The 17,240-nt window shown below is 38.9% G+C and overlaps 1 protein-coding gene across 3 annotated transcripts in view; it reads left to right on the forward strand.

The window, feature by feature from the left end:
- Nucleotides 1–17,240, forward strand: part of tmtc4 (transmembrane O-mannosyltransferase targeting cadherins 4) — a 72,317-nt gene that overhangs the window by 15,700 nt on the left and 39,377 nt on the right. Inside the window, exons 3-4 of one of the 3 annotated variants that reach the window (XM_008106967.3) lie at nucleotides 8,787–8,902; nucleotides 13,933–14,149. In XM_008106967.3, coding sequence (XP_008105174.1) covers nucleotides 8,787–8,902; nucleotides 13,933–14,149 — 333 coding nt within the window. Of the gene's footprint in view, nucleotides 1–8,786; nucleotides 8,903–13,932; nucleotides 14,150–17,240 lie in introns of those variants that run through there. The other 2 variants (XM_062975475.1, XM_062975474.1) reach the window with 2 other exon arrangements.

Here is a 17,240-nt window from a genome sequence, read left to right on the forward strand (position 1 = left end):
ATGGGCCTGGATACCATTTCATCTGCTTATTCTGTGTTTTTGTACAGTTCCGTCCATTCAGATGGCATGGAACAGTACAAGCCCCTCTGGAACGGAAACAGCAGCGAAACAAAAATAGAGGGGACGGCTGATTGTTCAGCTGAAGCCAGGGCCTACAGATGTGCACTGAGCCTGCTCAGATGTAGGCCCTGGCTGGCAGGGTCTACAGCTGAGTGCCGAGCACTCGACACTCGTATGCCCAGATGGCAGAGCCTGGCAGGTCCTTCAGCCGGACATGCGGTGCACTTGGATATAGGTCCTGGCACTTTGCCGCCCAAGGTTAAAAAATCTTCGGGGGGGGGGGGTTCAGACCTTGGGCGGATGGATTCAACCATCCATGGTTTGAGAATATTCCAAATACATATACAAAAAGGAAAACCTTGATTTTGCTATTTGATATAAGAGACACTGTTTTACTATGCCATTGCATATAATGGAACTTGTGTATCCATGAGCTTTGGTATCCACAGAGGGTTCTGGATCTAAAACCCAGTGTATACGAAAGACACTGCACATAGTTTTATCCTAAATCTTCTTGCTATCGACTTTTCTACATTTCTGTGGTATCTCCCCTTGTGTGGATATGTCTCTTTACGTCACCTGTCAACTTATGGCAGCCCCGTGAGTTTCACAGGGATTTTTAGGCAAGGAATACTCCAAAATGGTTTTGCCAGTTCTTTCCCCTGAAATGCAACCTAAAGTACCTTGCTCATCTTCTTACAATGCTATCTTTTATCATAAACAGGTTGCTCCCTTAATCATTTCATTTGGCCTTTCTTGTAAAATTCTCAATTCTGCAGTAGCCTTCTTCATAATTGAACACCGTATTCCAAGTGTAACCATACTATAGATTTGCAGAAAACTGAAAGGCCACATTCAGTTTCCTGAAAATGGATTTTCTATCCTAAACGATGTGCAAGTGTATACATACTTTTTTAAAACTAGAGTAATGCTCTCTAGTGGCTTTCAGAAGTATGATTCTTCAGGTTTTGGTGAAAAGCATTGGAGACAGCCAGAACAGCCTAGGGTTGCTAGATGACCCCTGGCTGGAGAATAACTTTCCTCTGGTGAAAGATCAGTATGATACTATTTGCAGTTCTGCTTTCAGTTCCCCACAGATTTGATGGTACTTACAACTCAGTAAGGATTGCAAATGACAATTTTTTCCATAGGTCAGAAACAGCTTTTTGATAGTAGAAATGTTTTTATTTCTGAAAACACAATGAACAACTCTGTACCTTTATATGTAGCACACAGGAAATGACAAGGCTGCTGTTTTTATAGTAGTGCAGAATGACAAACACCATCAGTGTGGCATTACAGGGAGCTGTCTGAGTCCTAAAGTCAAGAGACTGGGTGACTCTGACTCTTCCAGGGAATGGTTCAGTGGACATGCTGACAGCAGCATTGTGCCCTCCAAACAAAAAGCATTTCCAATTGCACATTTTTGTTAGAGATTTAGCTGCATCCCTGTTTGTGCTTTAACCAGAGGGATATCTAAATAAACATGCACAGGATTGCACTTTGAGGGACATGAAGATAAGTAAGGAAGGTGTCTGAGTGAATAAACATCTCTAGATACTGAGATTTCATTTTCTTCTCACTTTTTCACATGTAAGATTCAGAAAATGTATAAAGGACGCAGTAGCTGGAAGACATGTGTCAGCCTGGGACAAATATCTGGCTGCCTTCCATTCCCATGTGTCAGACAAACAAGGAGTATGTTGTTTAGTGTACTGGGGTGTGCTTCTGAAAGAAACATGCTGCAAACAAGTCTGTGCTGCAAACACACTGCTTTTTAAGTCCGTTCCTGCTGCCTTCTCTTCAGAAGCTGCCTCCTGGCACAGTCCCAAATGCAGCCAATCTTCTCTTCCTGAGGTTCTCTGTCCTGCTGACTCCTACTGTTATTAGGTGTCCCAATGGGGCATAATCTTCCTCTAGGTTGTATTCACAGACACACAAAGAGTACGGGTTTATTGGATATAGTTTTGGGAAAACACATGAATAGGGGTTGTTGTGTCAAGTCTTGCCTTTTGCTCCTAGCAAGTTGAATTCACTTCTTCCTAGAGAATCCACCAAATTCTGGGGAACCGCAAGCACTGGATTAAAATTTCCCCAGTGTTTTCTGGAAAGATGGAAGCTATCCCAGAATAGTTTTTGTTGTGTGCTGAGGAGTGTAGAGAAAAGCTGGGAAAGCCAAATTCCTGTAGTGTAAGTTCATAAAGTCTAGGCCTAACAGGAATGCATCTTCTGAAATTGGCTTTAGCCCTTGAAAGCTAATGCCACACAGTGGTATAGTAAATTTAAAGTGTAGGTACTGATAATAATCGCCATAGCTACCCTATGTATTCATGTGTATGTTTAGAAATTTTAGTTGAAAAGTCAGCCCCAAAAACCTGGCTTGACTGCTGTACTTGAATCTTATCAACAAAAGACTCACCCCCTTCTCTAAATAGAGTGACAAAAGGCAAGAGCATAGTCTGTCTGGGAGTACCTAAAAGAAGCACCGACTCTATCTATTCTCTCCTCAATTGTGCTGCTTTTAGCCCTTTTTGAATGCCCAGGTATAGAAAGGATGGCAACAGTTTAGGGTGGGTGGCCCATTGAGGTAGCATTGGTACTTTCCACTCTCCATGGAATGGCCCTCAACTTATCCTGGATCATACCATTCACAAATTTGGTGCCAAAACCAGCCCCCCAATTTATACATGAGGTCAACTTATGCAAGAGTATATACTGTATTTTCCCAAATGCAGATGGTTAAGATAATCTATGTCAGGGGGTTAATCAGCTCCGAACCATCCTGATTTATTGGTGAGTCAGGCCTCTCACCAATCCATCCTCCGCCAGACTGCTTAAGCATCCGGCTAAGCAGCACCGACAAATGACACCACAGTCGTAATTCAGCTGTTCACAGCGGTTCCAAGGCTTTATTATATATACAAACTATATACAGTTACAAAGTCCATCGCTCATAGGACACATGCTTCCCTCAGCAAGGCAAAGCATGTCCTCTCTTTTTGCCGATCGTCAGCGAAACTCTTCTGTAGGCAACTCCCACATTCCATAGCAGAATGACGAACGTCCTGTCCGCCCTCTGAAACCGGAAGGCTTGCCCTATTGGCAAGGCATGCTATCACTCAAACTGGCCTGCCATTAATCCATGTGCTGCTGGAAAGCATGCTGGAATACACAGTTGCAAAACTCCAATAGCAAAACACTTGATTCAACATTTCACCCTTACACCAAAATACACCAACAATTTATATTAACAAGCAATTTCCATCCAGGTTTTCAGTAAACAGAATGTGTATGAGTTCCCATTTCAAGGCCAAGATACCCCAAGCTCTTTGGATTCATTGGCTATAAGTCATAACAATATATTATTCCTGGGAAAATCCTTTCCCCCATTCATCAGCTGCTGTGAAGAGTGTAGCCAATCTCACAGGAAAGTCGAATATGAACATGGCATATAATATCACCACTCTTGTTAATCAGAAAATAAGGATTTTTTTTCACACCAGACAGATATACCACCGTGATTCCATTTTTAACTTTTAGGGCTGCATTCCACAAAATCTGGAAATGGTTTTCAGAGGCAGTATAGTTCTGTGGCAGACGATTCTGAATGTCCCTCTCTAAACTGAAAACACCAATGTGCTGCAGGATAGTCGTTCCCAACCTTTGGTTCTTCAGATGTTTGGGACAGAAGTCCCAGCCAGCTTGGCCAACTGTCATGAATTCTAGGAATTGAAGTCCTAAACACCTGGAGGATTAAAGATCGGGAACCACTAATGTACGATGTTGCCATAGAAATTAAAATAAAATCCTAGTTTTCTAACTATGTAGCATGAAAGAGTCCATTGTGCTTCAATCCTGTAACCCATAGATGTTACAAATATGTTATTCTCCAAGATGCATTACAAGACTTTGTGTTGTTTTCTTAGGTATAAAGTAAATCCCTAAAAGAGTGTTAGAATTTGTTCTATTGCAGGTGTATGTAAGAAGATGAAATCCAATTATTCAGTTGATTATTAGCTACCTACATTTGCTAATAATATTATTGATGTTTTGCAAGTTATTGGAACATTACTAGAATAGGTTATCATTGACTCGCTTTTCCCAGGGCAAAATCCTGCCTTCATGTAAACATATGAAAAATTCAGTTAACTGGAAGGAGCCTTGAATTTAATTTCAAAATGTCTCTGAGTCTTCTGTTTGCTTTCCATTGTTTCTTTATTTACAGATTTTTAAAAAGTCTATAGACATTGGGTTTTCTGGCAATAATATTCTAAGCATGATACATGAATAATTTTATTGCTTTTGTTCCGTATATATAATGTAATTCTGGCCATTCTCCAGTATGGCCAAAGTTTTTATTAGTTCAGAATAAATACAAATATATTCTGCAGTAATATGGTGGGAAGAAAGAACTCTTAGAGTTACAGTCCTGTACATACTTTCTCCCACTGAATAGCGTAGGACTTAGTTCTGAGTAAAGTTCTATAGTTCAAGCTGTACAATTACAGAGACTTCACCTTTGTGAAATATGAGAGAATCTACACTGTAGAATTAATACAGCTTGACACCACTTTAACTGCCATGGCTCAATGCTATGGGATCATTGGGGTTGCAGTTTTAGAAAGTCTTTAGCCTTCTCTGCCAAAGAGTGCTGTTGCATCACCAAACTACAAATCCTAGGATTCCATAATATTGAGCCACAGCAAAGTGGAGTTAAACTGCATTCATTCTACAGTGTAGGTGCATCCTTAGAAACTTGGTAAACCTATAGTACTGTACTTACTGTTTCTTGCCTAAAAGAGAGCTGCATGCAACTAACTTATGGAGAAACCAAAAGGCTGTTAGTGAAATATGTTAGAGGTTGTAGATATAAATAAACAGAAGCTTGAACCAACAGTTTCTGAACCAAGATATACCCTGCAATATAATAAAGTGTCACTCAGGCTTGTGTAACAAGTAACAGTATCTTTACTTCAGTTCAAAGGCTCAAACAGGTCAACAATATATACAGCAATCTCTTTGAATTCACACAGAGAACAGCGGGAATAATCTGTCCCTTTAAATAGTCTTTGAATATGCCTCATCTGCCTTAGAAATAATCAGACTTCTGAGAGTTGACAGCCATTTCCTTCTTGACTATTTCCAGTCAGCGCTTTCTTCACTCTCCGAGGTGAAAGTGGCAGTTAAAACCTTTTATCTCAGCAGCAAGCTAGAGACAGTAGCCAATTGGAATTTTGACTCCTGGCTGGCTCAGCCAATCAGTTGTCGACACATGCTTTTCCAGTCAACCCATTATATCATGGTGTCTTTTTACAAATCCTCACAAAATAGTCTGCTGTAGCTAGTGGGTGTCTTTGTTTCATCAGGAGTAACTGTGATGGTAAGTTAGGCAAGGTTGGAGCAATGCTGTTTTCTAAGTCTTACAGTCCAAGTGTCTATTCACAGTACACAATTATAGCACTATCATTCCACTTTAATAGCCCTGGTTGCATCTTGTGGAATCCTGGAGTTTACTGTCTTGTGACTTTTTAAAACTAAAATATCTAGACAATATAATATTAACAAAAATAGTAATAATTTTGTCACCTGCCTCTCCTCAAGGTTCATTGCAGTGTATTTTGGCTGAAAATTCTGAAAATCCTCCCTAACCACATGTTCCAGCATTCCATAGCACAGAGCCATGGCGGTTAAAGTGGAATAATAGCACTATTATTCTATCATGTGAATTGCCTCTGGTAACAGCTTTCCCTTTCATGTAGGGAAGCAGAGTGATATCATTGGCCCTCTCACGTAAGAATACTACAGTTTGTTAGGATATACAGTAGAGTCTCACTTATCCAAGACTCGCTTATCCAAGGTTCTGGATTATCCAAGGGATTTTTGTAGTCAATGTTTTCAATATATCATGATATTTTGGTGCTAAATTCGTAAATACAGTAATTACAACATAACATTACTGCATATTGAACTACTTTTTCTGTCAAATTTGTTGTATAACATGATGTTTTGGTGCTTAATTTGTAAAATCATAACCTAATTTGATGTTTAATTGGCTTTTCCTTAATCCTTCCTTATTATTCAAGATATTTGCTTATCCAAGGTTCTGCCGGCCCATTTAACTTGGATAAGTGAGACTCTACTGTATTGGGAGTTTAGAGTAGTGGCCAGGACATTGCTTGCTAGGGTTGGTGGGAGTTCCTGTCCCATCAGCTTCAAGTTGGAAAAGGCTGACTTGAATCATAGTTTTGCAACTGTAGACTTGAGTCATTGATCTGAATACAGTGTTGGCTCTTGTCTACATCTTCTGTGCAGATGGAAGTGACATCCTTGCAGATGGAACAACTTTGAGCATCTGGACTGTGCAGATTGAACTCAGTGCATCCAAATACACAAAGAATCTTGCACAGATGCATTTCAGAAAAGGCAGTATATGTTCTTGATTTTTGAGTTGTGCCTCATCTCTCTCCCATGAATGGTGCTTAAAGAATTTCTCTCCTTGCATCACATCTATTTGTATTATTTGTGAGCATCTATTCATCTTATTTGCGAGCGTGACATTTTGCGTCTGACCTATAAGTGTCAGTGTGTGGAACATAAAGTGAAGATTGATAGTTCAGCTGTATGAAAATTACAAAGAATCTCAGCAGAAGATTGAAGTACAAGTTCATCAATAGTTGTTCTCTGTAGTGTTTGTGCTGAGTTTTCTTTCATGGTTTGCCAGTGACAAGAATCTAGGGCATAAATGTTTACGACACACAAACCTGGTATCCAGGGCACAGTACAGTAATATGCATCATACTGAAATGAGAGCTGTGAACTACAATAAGTATAAGTTAGGGGCAGATTCTGATGCCATAATTATGGATTTTGATTGGATCCATGGATATGTTGAGAGTCATTCCTCAGAGAGGAGAAAGCACTCACCACCATTTTCCTGCCCAGACATTTAAAAAGGCCAGAAGTCATACCACAGCAGAGAAGAGTAGAGCAGGTTGGGACTTCTTTTAGATTCTCCCAGGACAGACTATACTCTTGTCTTTTGCCAGTTTACTCAGAGAAGGGATGGTTCCTTTTTTGGTAAGAGTTACAGTAAAATCATATTGACCCATGGATAAGTCGACCCAGTTTTTTTTGGATTTATTAATAATAACTTTATTTTTGTACCTTGCCTCCATCTCCCTGAAGGGACTTGGGGCAGCTTGCATGTGACACAAAGTACCCAAAACAATGCATAAAATAAACACAGTACAATACAAAAAGTAAAACTAATAGCATATAAAACAACAATTTCAGCTTAGAACATTGTTTTACTATAATGTCTAGAGTTTAGACCAGGGGTCCCCAAACTAAAACCAATGGGTCGGATGTGACCCTCCAACATCATTTTCCCCCGACCCTACCCTAAACTTTATACTTACGGTCACCCTACATCTGAAACTACTTGAAGGCACACAGTAACAACAATCCTATTTAACTTGATTCTCTCATTAGCCAAAAGCAGGCCCACACTTCCCATTGAAATATTGATAAGTTTATGTTGATTAAAATTGTTCTTCATTTTACATATTTATTCTTCTTTCACTAGGTTTTGCACTACAAATAAGATTATATGCAATGTGTATAGAAATTCATGTTTTTTTCAAACTATAGTCTGCCCCCTCCCCACAACAATTGAGGGACCGGGGACTTTTAAAACAAAGTTTGTGGACCGCTGGTCTAGACAATACATGAGTATATAATTTCAAGTGTTTGTTACATTGTAATGTCCAAGCCAGGATATCATGTATTGAAATTTACTTAATTTTATGAATTTGGAGAACTATATTACAGTGCATTTATGATGGCCACTTAATAGAAGTTGTAGAACTCCTTTGCCAGGGAAGGACAATTGGTTTCCTCTCTTTTGTTTTCCCACTGGTAGGTACAGACCTTTTTTTAAAGAACCAGCTAATTTTTAGTGTGTTGCAGCAGAAAAAGGTTTTAATGGTGGGGTGTAGTGATTTTATGTCATGATGTTTTAAATGTCCACTTAATGTTGATTTAAAAAAATTGTGTTGTATTTTCTAAAAAAAAATGTACACCCCCTTAAATCCCATCCTGGGAGACAGCTGGGCCATAGATATAATAAATAAGTAAAATAAATAAGCCAAAAGCCAGGGTTTTGTAAAAATTAATAGAAAGCTTAGAAATAATGGGATATCATTTAAAAAATCTCAAACCAGTAAATAAATACATTTCTACCCCTATCTGCCTGTTGACCAAAAGCACCCAGCTTCAGTGTTTGTATGGTTCTTTCAGTGAAATGAATGGCGGGCTTTTTGTATGTTTAAGAATTTTAAAATGAAACCATTACTTTGTATAAAATAATGCATACAGTTGGCAATAGGGTTTTCATTTTGTCTCATAAGAAAAACCTTAAAAAGTACAATTTTAAAATATCTTTGAAGTGGTGCTGTAGAGATGTAGGTTCAAATTTCTGTTCTAACCATGATGCTTACTGATTGACTTGGTTCTCCAGTGTTGATATGAAGATTAAAAGTAGAGTGTAGATGGGTGAGCTTGTTGAATGAAAGGAAACAAGTGCAAAGATGATATAATTGATAGATTAATTCACATAGGGTCATGTGATCTATTCTTCTCAAAACATGAAGAATTGGCTGTTTTGTCTCTCCCAAAGCTATAAATTTTGTTCATGATACTGATTTTATACATTTCTATTGATTCAGGACCTCAGGGCAGAAACTCCGATTGGTGATCTGTGGCATCATGACTTTTGGGGCAGCAAACTCAGTAGCAATACCAGTCACAAATCCTATCGACCACTTACTGTGCTAACATTCAGGTGAGCCATTTTCAAATTTTGCTTATGATACTTTATCTTAAAAATGCAACAAAGATATCATAAAGGAAAATGGAATTGAAGGAGATGCTCCTTTCGTATGGAGGGATGCTTCATTGATAATGATAAATCAACTTTTCCAGCTTGGAGTGACATTCTAAGTTGTAGAAGATTGAATTCCTTGGTGTTATATTCTGCTTCTTTAGTCATCATTTTACTGTATTCTAGTTTTATTTTAAAGTATTTTAATGGACTGTGGACTATTCAAAGGACTTTTGCTATGAGACCCTTAACCTGCATTAAATATATAAAGCTTTCTTTTTTTCCAACCTGTATTGAACACACCTGTAAAGAGCTAAGCATTTACATCAGAACCAACTTTGTTGGCTTAAAGAAGGGACTGCCTCAGTTTATTGGACCCAACTGGCACAGGTTCTATCTCAGCCAGTGTGGTATAGTTGTGTGAGCATTGAACTATGACTTTGAAGACCAGGGTTTGAATCTTCACTTGACCATGTAGAGATATTGGGTGATCTTGACCAAGCCACGCTCTATCAGCCTTAGAGAAAGGCAAAAGCATAACCCCTCTGAACCAATCTTCCCAAGAAAACCCTGCGATTGGATCACTTTATGATCAGAAAAAATTGGAAGGGACAAAACAACAAATCTGCCTTATTACGAAAACAAAAGGAACTAGAAGCAGCCAATAGACCTGATATGAAAAAGAGATACTGAATCTCAGGATGAACAATATTTGAAAAATAATTTAAGCAAACATATTTCAGCCCAGAAATATTTGTATGGCCTTTTCAGGACCTGCTAGTTCTTCAACAGCCCCTAAAGAGGACCTTACAAAAATATTTTTGGATTGAGCACTTTGAGCTAATGTGTGGATAAAACCTTAAAAAAACAACCTTACATTCTAGTGATCACATTACAGCCTGTGAAGTATGTGGGAGGGAGGGTTTTTTTCATACAGTCCCAAGAATACAGAATCCTGTCATTCTACACTGTAGAATTCATGCAGTTTGACACCATGGTTCAGCAATATGGAATCCTGGTCGTTGTAGTTTGGTGAAGCACAATTACACTTTGGCACAAAAAGCTAAATACCTTGTGAAATTACAAGTCCCATGATTCCATAGCATTTAGCCAAGGCAGTTAGAATCATAGAGTTGGAAGAGACTACAAGAGCCATCCAGTCCAACCCCTTGTCATGCAGAAACATCAAAACACCCCCAATAGATGACACTTTGAAAAAGTTAAAGTGGTGTAGAATTAATGCTGTTTGACACCGCTAACTGCCATTCCTCATTACATGGTGTTTATTGGGCTTACTAGAGGTCTTAACTATAAGCTATTGCTTGTTTCCATTGCTGCTGCTACAAGATAAGCATGCAAGGAGGATGGATGGGACAATTACCAATCTTTCTTACATAATGTTCCCCAGTGACAGTTGGGATGATTTAATGAATAAGCCTTTGAGTGGGTAATACAGTAGGTTCAAGGAAGTGGGTTGCAGCAGAATAGCTAGTGCTCCCTTCCAGAGGTGCTGTAATTGGAAGTTTTTTTAAAAGTCCTCCTAAAATAAGAAAACCAGAAGAGTGATGCAACATCAAACCAAAGTCCTGTTGAGACCATCAGTCTCTTCTCTCCACTGGCCAACAGATCCCTGCAGGACAAGAGTCTAGACCAGGCATGGGCAAACTTGGGCCCTCTGAGAGTTTTGGACTTCAACTCCCACAATTCCTAACAGCCTACCAGCTGTTAGAATTGTGGGAGTTGAAGTCCAAAACACCCAGAGAGCCCAAGTTTGCTCACGTCTGGTCTAGATGCACACTCCATTTTTGCAAATCCCAGCACTTCCTCTAATAGTGGAGGCCATATGTATCCATCATGATTGCTCATATCCTTATCTTCCATGGATTTGTCTAAGCCAGGGGTCCCCAAACTAAGGCCCGGGGGCCGGATGCGGCCCTCCGAGGTCATTTACCTGGCCCCCGCCCTCAGTTTTATAATATAATATATTGTATATACATATAATATTGATAATAATATTATAATGTAATACAATATAACACTAATAATAATACCATATAATAATATTAATTATATATTCTATATTACATATAATATTACTAATAATATTACAGTATAGTGGTATAGTTCAATATAGTAATATATAATGCTAATATTGTGCTATGCTAATAATATAATATATTGTATGTTCATATAATTTGTAAGCCACTCTGAGTCCCCTTTGGGGTGAGAAGGGTGTGATACAAATGTAGTAAATAAATGCAGTAAATAAATAATAAATAAATTTTAGATTTAGGTTCACCCAAAGTCTGAAATGACTTGAAGGCACACAACAACAACAACAACAACAACAACAACCCTAATTAACTTGACTATCTCATTGGCCAGAAGCAGGACCACACTTCCCATTGAAATCCTGATAAATGTATGTTGGTTAAAATTGTTTTTATTTTTAAATATTGTATTATTCTTTCATTGTTGTTGTTGTTGTTGTTTTTGCACTACAAATAAGACATATGCAGTGTGCATCGGAATTTGTTTGTATTTTTTTTCAAATGATAATCCGGCCCCTCAACAGTCTGAAGGATTGTGGACCGGCCCTCGGCTTAAAAAGTTTGAGGACCCCTGGTCTAAGCCCTCCAGATGTCACTGGATTTCAGCTCTTAGCAGTCTTTGCCATTGACTATACAGCTGTTTAGACTTTTAAGTTCAACAACAACCGGAAAGTCACACAATTCCTACTCCTGTTATAGATGTCTTGTCGTAACAATGGGTTAAACCCTTGTTCAGCTGAACTGCTTACTTGAAGGTGCAGTTGCTGACCTGAAGGTTGCAGGTTTGAATACGCGAGACAGGGTGAGCTTCTGTCTGTCAGCTCTAGCTTGTGGGGACCTGATAAAAACCTCCCGGCCAACACATTTGGGTGCCCCCTAGGCAACGTCTCTGTAGACGGCCAATTCTCTCACTTCAGAAGTGACTTGCAGTATGTTCTCAAGTCTCTTCTGACATGATAAAAAAAATCTCTATGTTGTGTCAAGCAATATTTATTCTTTAAAATAAGATTCCCCAATGGAATAGCAGAGCTGTCTATCAGTGAACAACCTTATTTCTGTCTGTTTCTTCTACCCCTTGCTTAGTCTTTTCTGTTTATCGACAGTTGGCTGGGGTTGACTCCCCCACTCCAATACCTAACCATAAAAACAAGGTTTCACAAAGTTCCAGAATGAATCCAAAGCCTTGTGGTTAGTCTGTTCTGCCTCACACTGTCCTGGATGGGGCGCTTTCATTCTAGAGATATACCTCAGCTAATTAAGTAGATGTGTTCCTGAACATAACTTCTTTGGCAGAACACAGAAATAACAGGGATATGTTTCTATGCCTCAACAAAGAACCAGTTCAGTGCATTTCAACAAACCTTTTTTTTTTAACTAATGTGGACATGTAAACAAAACACCCCAGTCAAAAATGTATCAAGGCTTTGAGATTCCACTTGAGTGTTTCTTCCAAAATGTATCCAGGAGTGACTTTTTTTTTTTAAAAAAAAAACTGGTTTCCACTTATTGTTTCTGTTTTGGTGGCCAAACTTATACAATGGTGTTGTTTATTAATATGCTGGAAGATAGCTAGGGAGGCAAGCTGATCAACCTTCTCTTTTCCTGAGTATATTCTGTTCAAATATACTCAGGATGGAATTTTATAGACAGCTGTTGCTTACCTTTTCTGTTGCAGGCAAGCACACAGAATTGTGGTAGCATTTGCTAGAGGAGAACCCTATTCTTTCTACCTTGAGTTGGCTACTGTGTTTATGGCAAATAGCCTGCTACAATCCAACACTGAAAACGTGTGTTGCGCCAGGGCTTCTTTACCATTCCTCCATTGCCAGGCACTGCAGGAACCCATCCTCACTTTCACCTTCCAATCTGAGCTAGGGACTCTGTGAAGGAATGTGCACGTTGTCCCTCTTCCTCCCATTTTCTTCTTGACCAACACCTGAATGAATGAGTGAGTGAAGTAAAGAGTGCATGGCCAGGTTCTGCCACCCCATCAATTTGCTTTCCTCCCAGCAACTGGCATCATCTCAGTTCTAATTTAAAATAGCTCATGACAACAGCATAGGCAGCCACAAATAAAGTAATCTGTGCATAATGAAATTGGTGAATGTTTAACCTACAAGTGTGAAGAGACAACCGTCCACAATTATAGCAAGATGAGCCCTCTTTAATTGTCATGGTTCTATCCTAGGGAGATGCATGTAAAACTCTCATCCAGAAAACCAAAGCCTTCAGAAACTATAAACCCCAGGATCCCATAGGATTCTGCAATGGCACTTGAAGTGGAATCGGTGCTATCAATTTGAAATTGTCCTTAATCCACCTTGGGTCTGTTATAGTGCAGTCTCTTCAAGGAGGGCTGTTCACATTACAAATTAGCCTCATTTACAGTGAGCACACAGCCCAACATCCACCTATTACCACCCATATTGCAATCCTGTTGATTGTAAATGAAAGTCCCCGGTTAATAAACATTAGAAATATAGCCATCTTTAAATTTCTACATTTTCAAATAAAGAGGGAAGTACCTGCTGTAAAGTCAAGCCTGTAGGCCCATAACTGCTGACAGTAATAGACTAGAGAAAAAGATTCAGATGAAAAACGACTTTTCAGTCAACATGTCTTTTTTTGACATAAGTTTTCTACTTCTTCCTTCTCTTTGATGTGTAAGATTCTTTATGAATGATCCTTGCCAGTTTAATCACCCATCTAAAAGCTTGGAAGGTGACTGGAAAAAAGCCAGGATGCTAATTTGCAGAGCTCATTTGGTCTGCCTTGTCTGTTGTTCCAGAATCTTTTGCCATCTTGTGAAATGTGATCAGCATGAAGAATTGGTAGAACTTTAACTACATTTTCTCAGAAGATTTATATTACTGCTTAACACTTCAGTAAAAATTCATTTAACCTCATTTCTAACAACAGTATTTTTCCCCCTTTGTATAGGATTAATTACCATTTGGCCGGAGGCTTCCATCCATTGGGCTTTCATATCATCAATATAATACTCCATTGTGTTATCTCTGTCTTAATTGTTGACGTCTTCTCAATATTATTGGGTGGGCTCCAGTACACCAGTAAAGGAAGACGACTAAACTTTGTTCCCAAATCATCCCTGCTAGCTGCATTGCTGTTTGCTGTACATCCCGTGCACACTGAATGTGTAAGTACCTAATAACTCAAGGATTAATAACTTTTCAAAAATGCCAGGACTCCATTAATTCTACATACTTTGTTATCATTGCAAATACATGATGTATAAACAGTCCTCCAAGTAAGTATGTGTGCACATAAAACATAGTTTTTCTGTCTGTGTACCATCTATCTGCATGTACTATGTAGTGCTTCAAAATAATAAAGCTATGTTCTTACAGATGACTAATCTTTCAGAAAGAGAAATCTTGTGTGCAAGAAAAGTAGGTCAAGGGTAGGTGACTTGTTGCCTCCTACGCCATTTCCACAGACCTTGTGCCCCCTGAATTTTTTTCCCTTCGCAAATGATAGACTTGCAGCTCCTCCTCGAGTAAGAAGTTTCCTTTAAAACAAAGGGCTGATTCCAACATCCTATGCCTTATTTCTACCTACAAAAGAAGCTTACAAAACACATTACTTATGGTTTCATTACTGGGAGTTGCACAGACCATGGCAGGTCCCAAGAGCAGGGGTATTGTTGAGGCTTCCTCAACCTGATGTAGGTAATCAGTAAGACTGATCTGTTCAAAACAACTCTTCCTTGTTCATGGTGGTATAACTTGAAATTCTAGAGTGAGAGCATGTGTTGTTAAAGCTGAGATGCATTAGTTACTTGAAAGGCTCTTGTGACTCCTTAAAATCTTACAAGCTTTATTTGGCTTAAGCTTTTGCTAACTGCTTCCCACTTCTTCAAATGTAAAAACAATCTGAAAAAATGAGGTATAATCTGCAAAAGGGTCTGCAAAGTGAAACTTGTTAGCCTTTCTCTTTATTTTTGCTGCAGCAGACTAATGCAGCTACCCCTCTGGACATTAATGGCACGCATGATACCATCCTATGGTGGCTTCTCTTCATCACATATCATGGGACCCTCAGCTTTCCCTGATCCCCACTTCACCTTCAGTCCCTTATAACACCTGTGGGGTTGAAACCATATGGCACAGAGTGTTATATCTGCCAAGGAATGTGTTGTATCTCAGTTCACAGCAGTATCTTTTAGGGAAGTGTAGCACTAAAATGAGGACTCAATATATAATCCAGCCATACAGGTACTGCTTAATAATGATATGGGGTGATGTGATGTCTTTCCTTATTTTGTCAGACTCACATCCCAGTAACATGTAAAGCTGGTTCATAGAGGTTGAGTATATAATAATAATAATAATAATAATAATAATAATAATAATAATAATAATAACAACAACAACAACAACAACAACTTTATTCTTATACCCCGCCCCATCTCCCTGAAGGGACTCGGGGCGGCTTACATGGGGCTATGCCCGGACACAACAGCACAAAATCAAAACAAAAACAATAAACAAATCAGCCAACAATAAAACATCAACATGGATAAAAAACAGTCATAAAAGGTCAATATACAAAATAATGTTAAAATCATGAGTTGGATCAAAAGATCTGGGCCAAGGTGCAGAAAAAATGTCAAGTCATCAGGGAGGGGTAATTACACAGCAGGTGTAGTACTTAAAGTGCTAAGTGTGATCCTTAGAAAGCATACCTGAGGGTCTGTTGCTTAGTAGGCAAATAATTCGATCCTACAAGGATCAATCATCAAAGGCCTTCTGGAAGAGCCAGGTTTTCAGGCTCTTCCGAAAAGAAAGAAGGGTGGGGGGGAAAGAAAGATGGGTGGGATGTGGTGGTTAGTGTCCTGGGTCGGGACTTCATAATTTTGGATTCTTGTTCCCTTCTAGCCACCAAACCAGTTGGGTGAACTTAGACCAGTCTCTCTCTTTCAGCCTGACCTACTTCATGGCATTATTATCAGGATGAAAAGAAAGCACATCAGATCCTTGGTGGAAATGTGGGACATGAATAGAACTAATATATAAATAAAATTAAGATTCACTGCAGAACCATATTTGTAGAAAATGCCTATACCATGTAGGATTGTGTTTTGTCTTCAAAATGAGGAAAACCTCTATGACCAAGGTCAGTTTAGCATGTTTCTGGGATATGATTATGGCAAAAACAAGGTTGACTTGGATCCTATGAAAAAAATTCAGTTAGTCCAAAAGAGGTTTATGAAAATTCCTTTCCCCCCACAAGAAGTGAAAAGTCTCTTTGGATAGCTGTAGTGTCTCTTCGACAATATGGGATGAGATGTTCAGGATTGCTGTATGATGGTGTGACATTGCCCCAAATGGGCTTCTATTCTATGAAGGCATTAGGGCAGTGGTTCTCAACATGTGGGTCCCTAGATGTTGAGGCCTTCAACTCTCAGAAATCCTAACAGCTGGTAAACTGGCTGGGATTTCTGGGAGTTGTAGGCCAAAACCCCTGGGCACCTACAGGTTGAGAACCACTGCATTAGGGGTTAGGGTTAGGGTTAAGATAATCAGTTGCATGGAAAAGGAGGGGGGGGCTTTTCTTTTATGAACTATAACTGTTTTAGAATCTAAATCTTACAGAAAGCGCCCAATGGATTCTCATTCAGTTCGCTGATGAAAGCCTAAATCCAGGGGTTAGTTCACTGGATAGAAGAGGTCATTGAATGAGTGGGATTTAGTTCAGTCCCATAGATCTGATAGGTATATTTGATTTGGGATTAACAAATGTATTTATACCAAAGTCAGCATCTCCACAGATTAGTAACACAGTTGATTTACGTGTCCGTAGACTTTTCATTGAACAACCCTTAAATCTGTTCTGTAAAATGAAAACTTCAGCACCAGATCAAAACATCATGTAGCTCTTCTTTCTCTTTGGAGCATTCTTAACAAATAAAATCATTGGTTTATAATAATACAGTAGAGTCTCACTTATCCAACATAAACGGGCCAGCAGAATGTTGGATAAGCAAATATGTTGGATAATAAGAAGAGATTAAGGAAAAGCCTATTAAACACCAAATTAGGTTATGATTTTACAAATTAAGCACCAAAACATCATGTTATACAACAAATTGGACAGAAAAAGAAGTTCAATACGCATTAATGCTATGTAGTAATTACTGTATTTATGAATTTAGCACCAAAATATCACAATTTATTGAAAACATTGACTACAAAAATGCATTGGATAATCCAGAACGTTGGATAAGT

Source organism: Anolis carolinensis, chromosome 3 (assembly GCF_035594765.1).
Source record: "Anolis carolinensis isolate JA03-04 chromosome 3, rAnoCar3.1.pri, whole genome shotgun sequence".
Classification (NCBI taxonomy): Eukaryota; Metazoa; Chordata; class Lepidosauria; order Squamata; family Dactyloidae; genus Anolis; species Anolis carolinensis.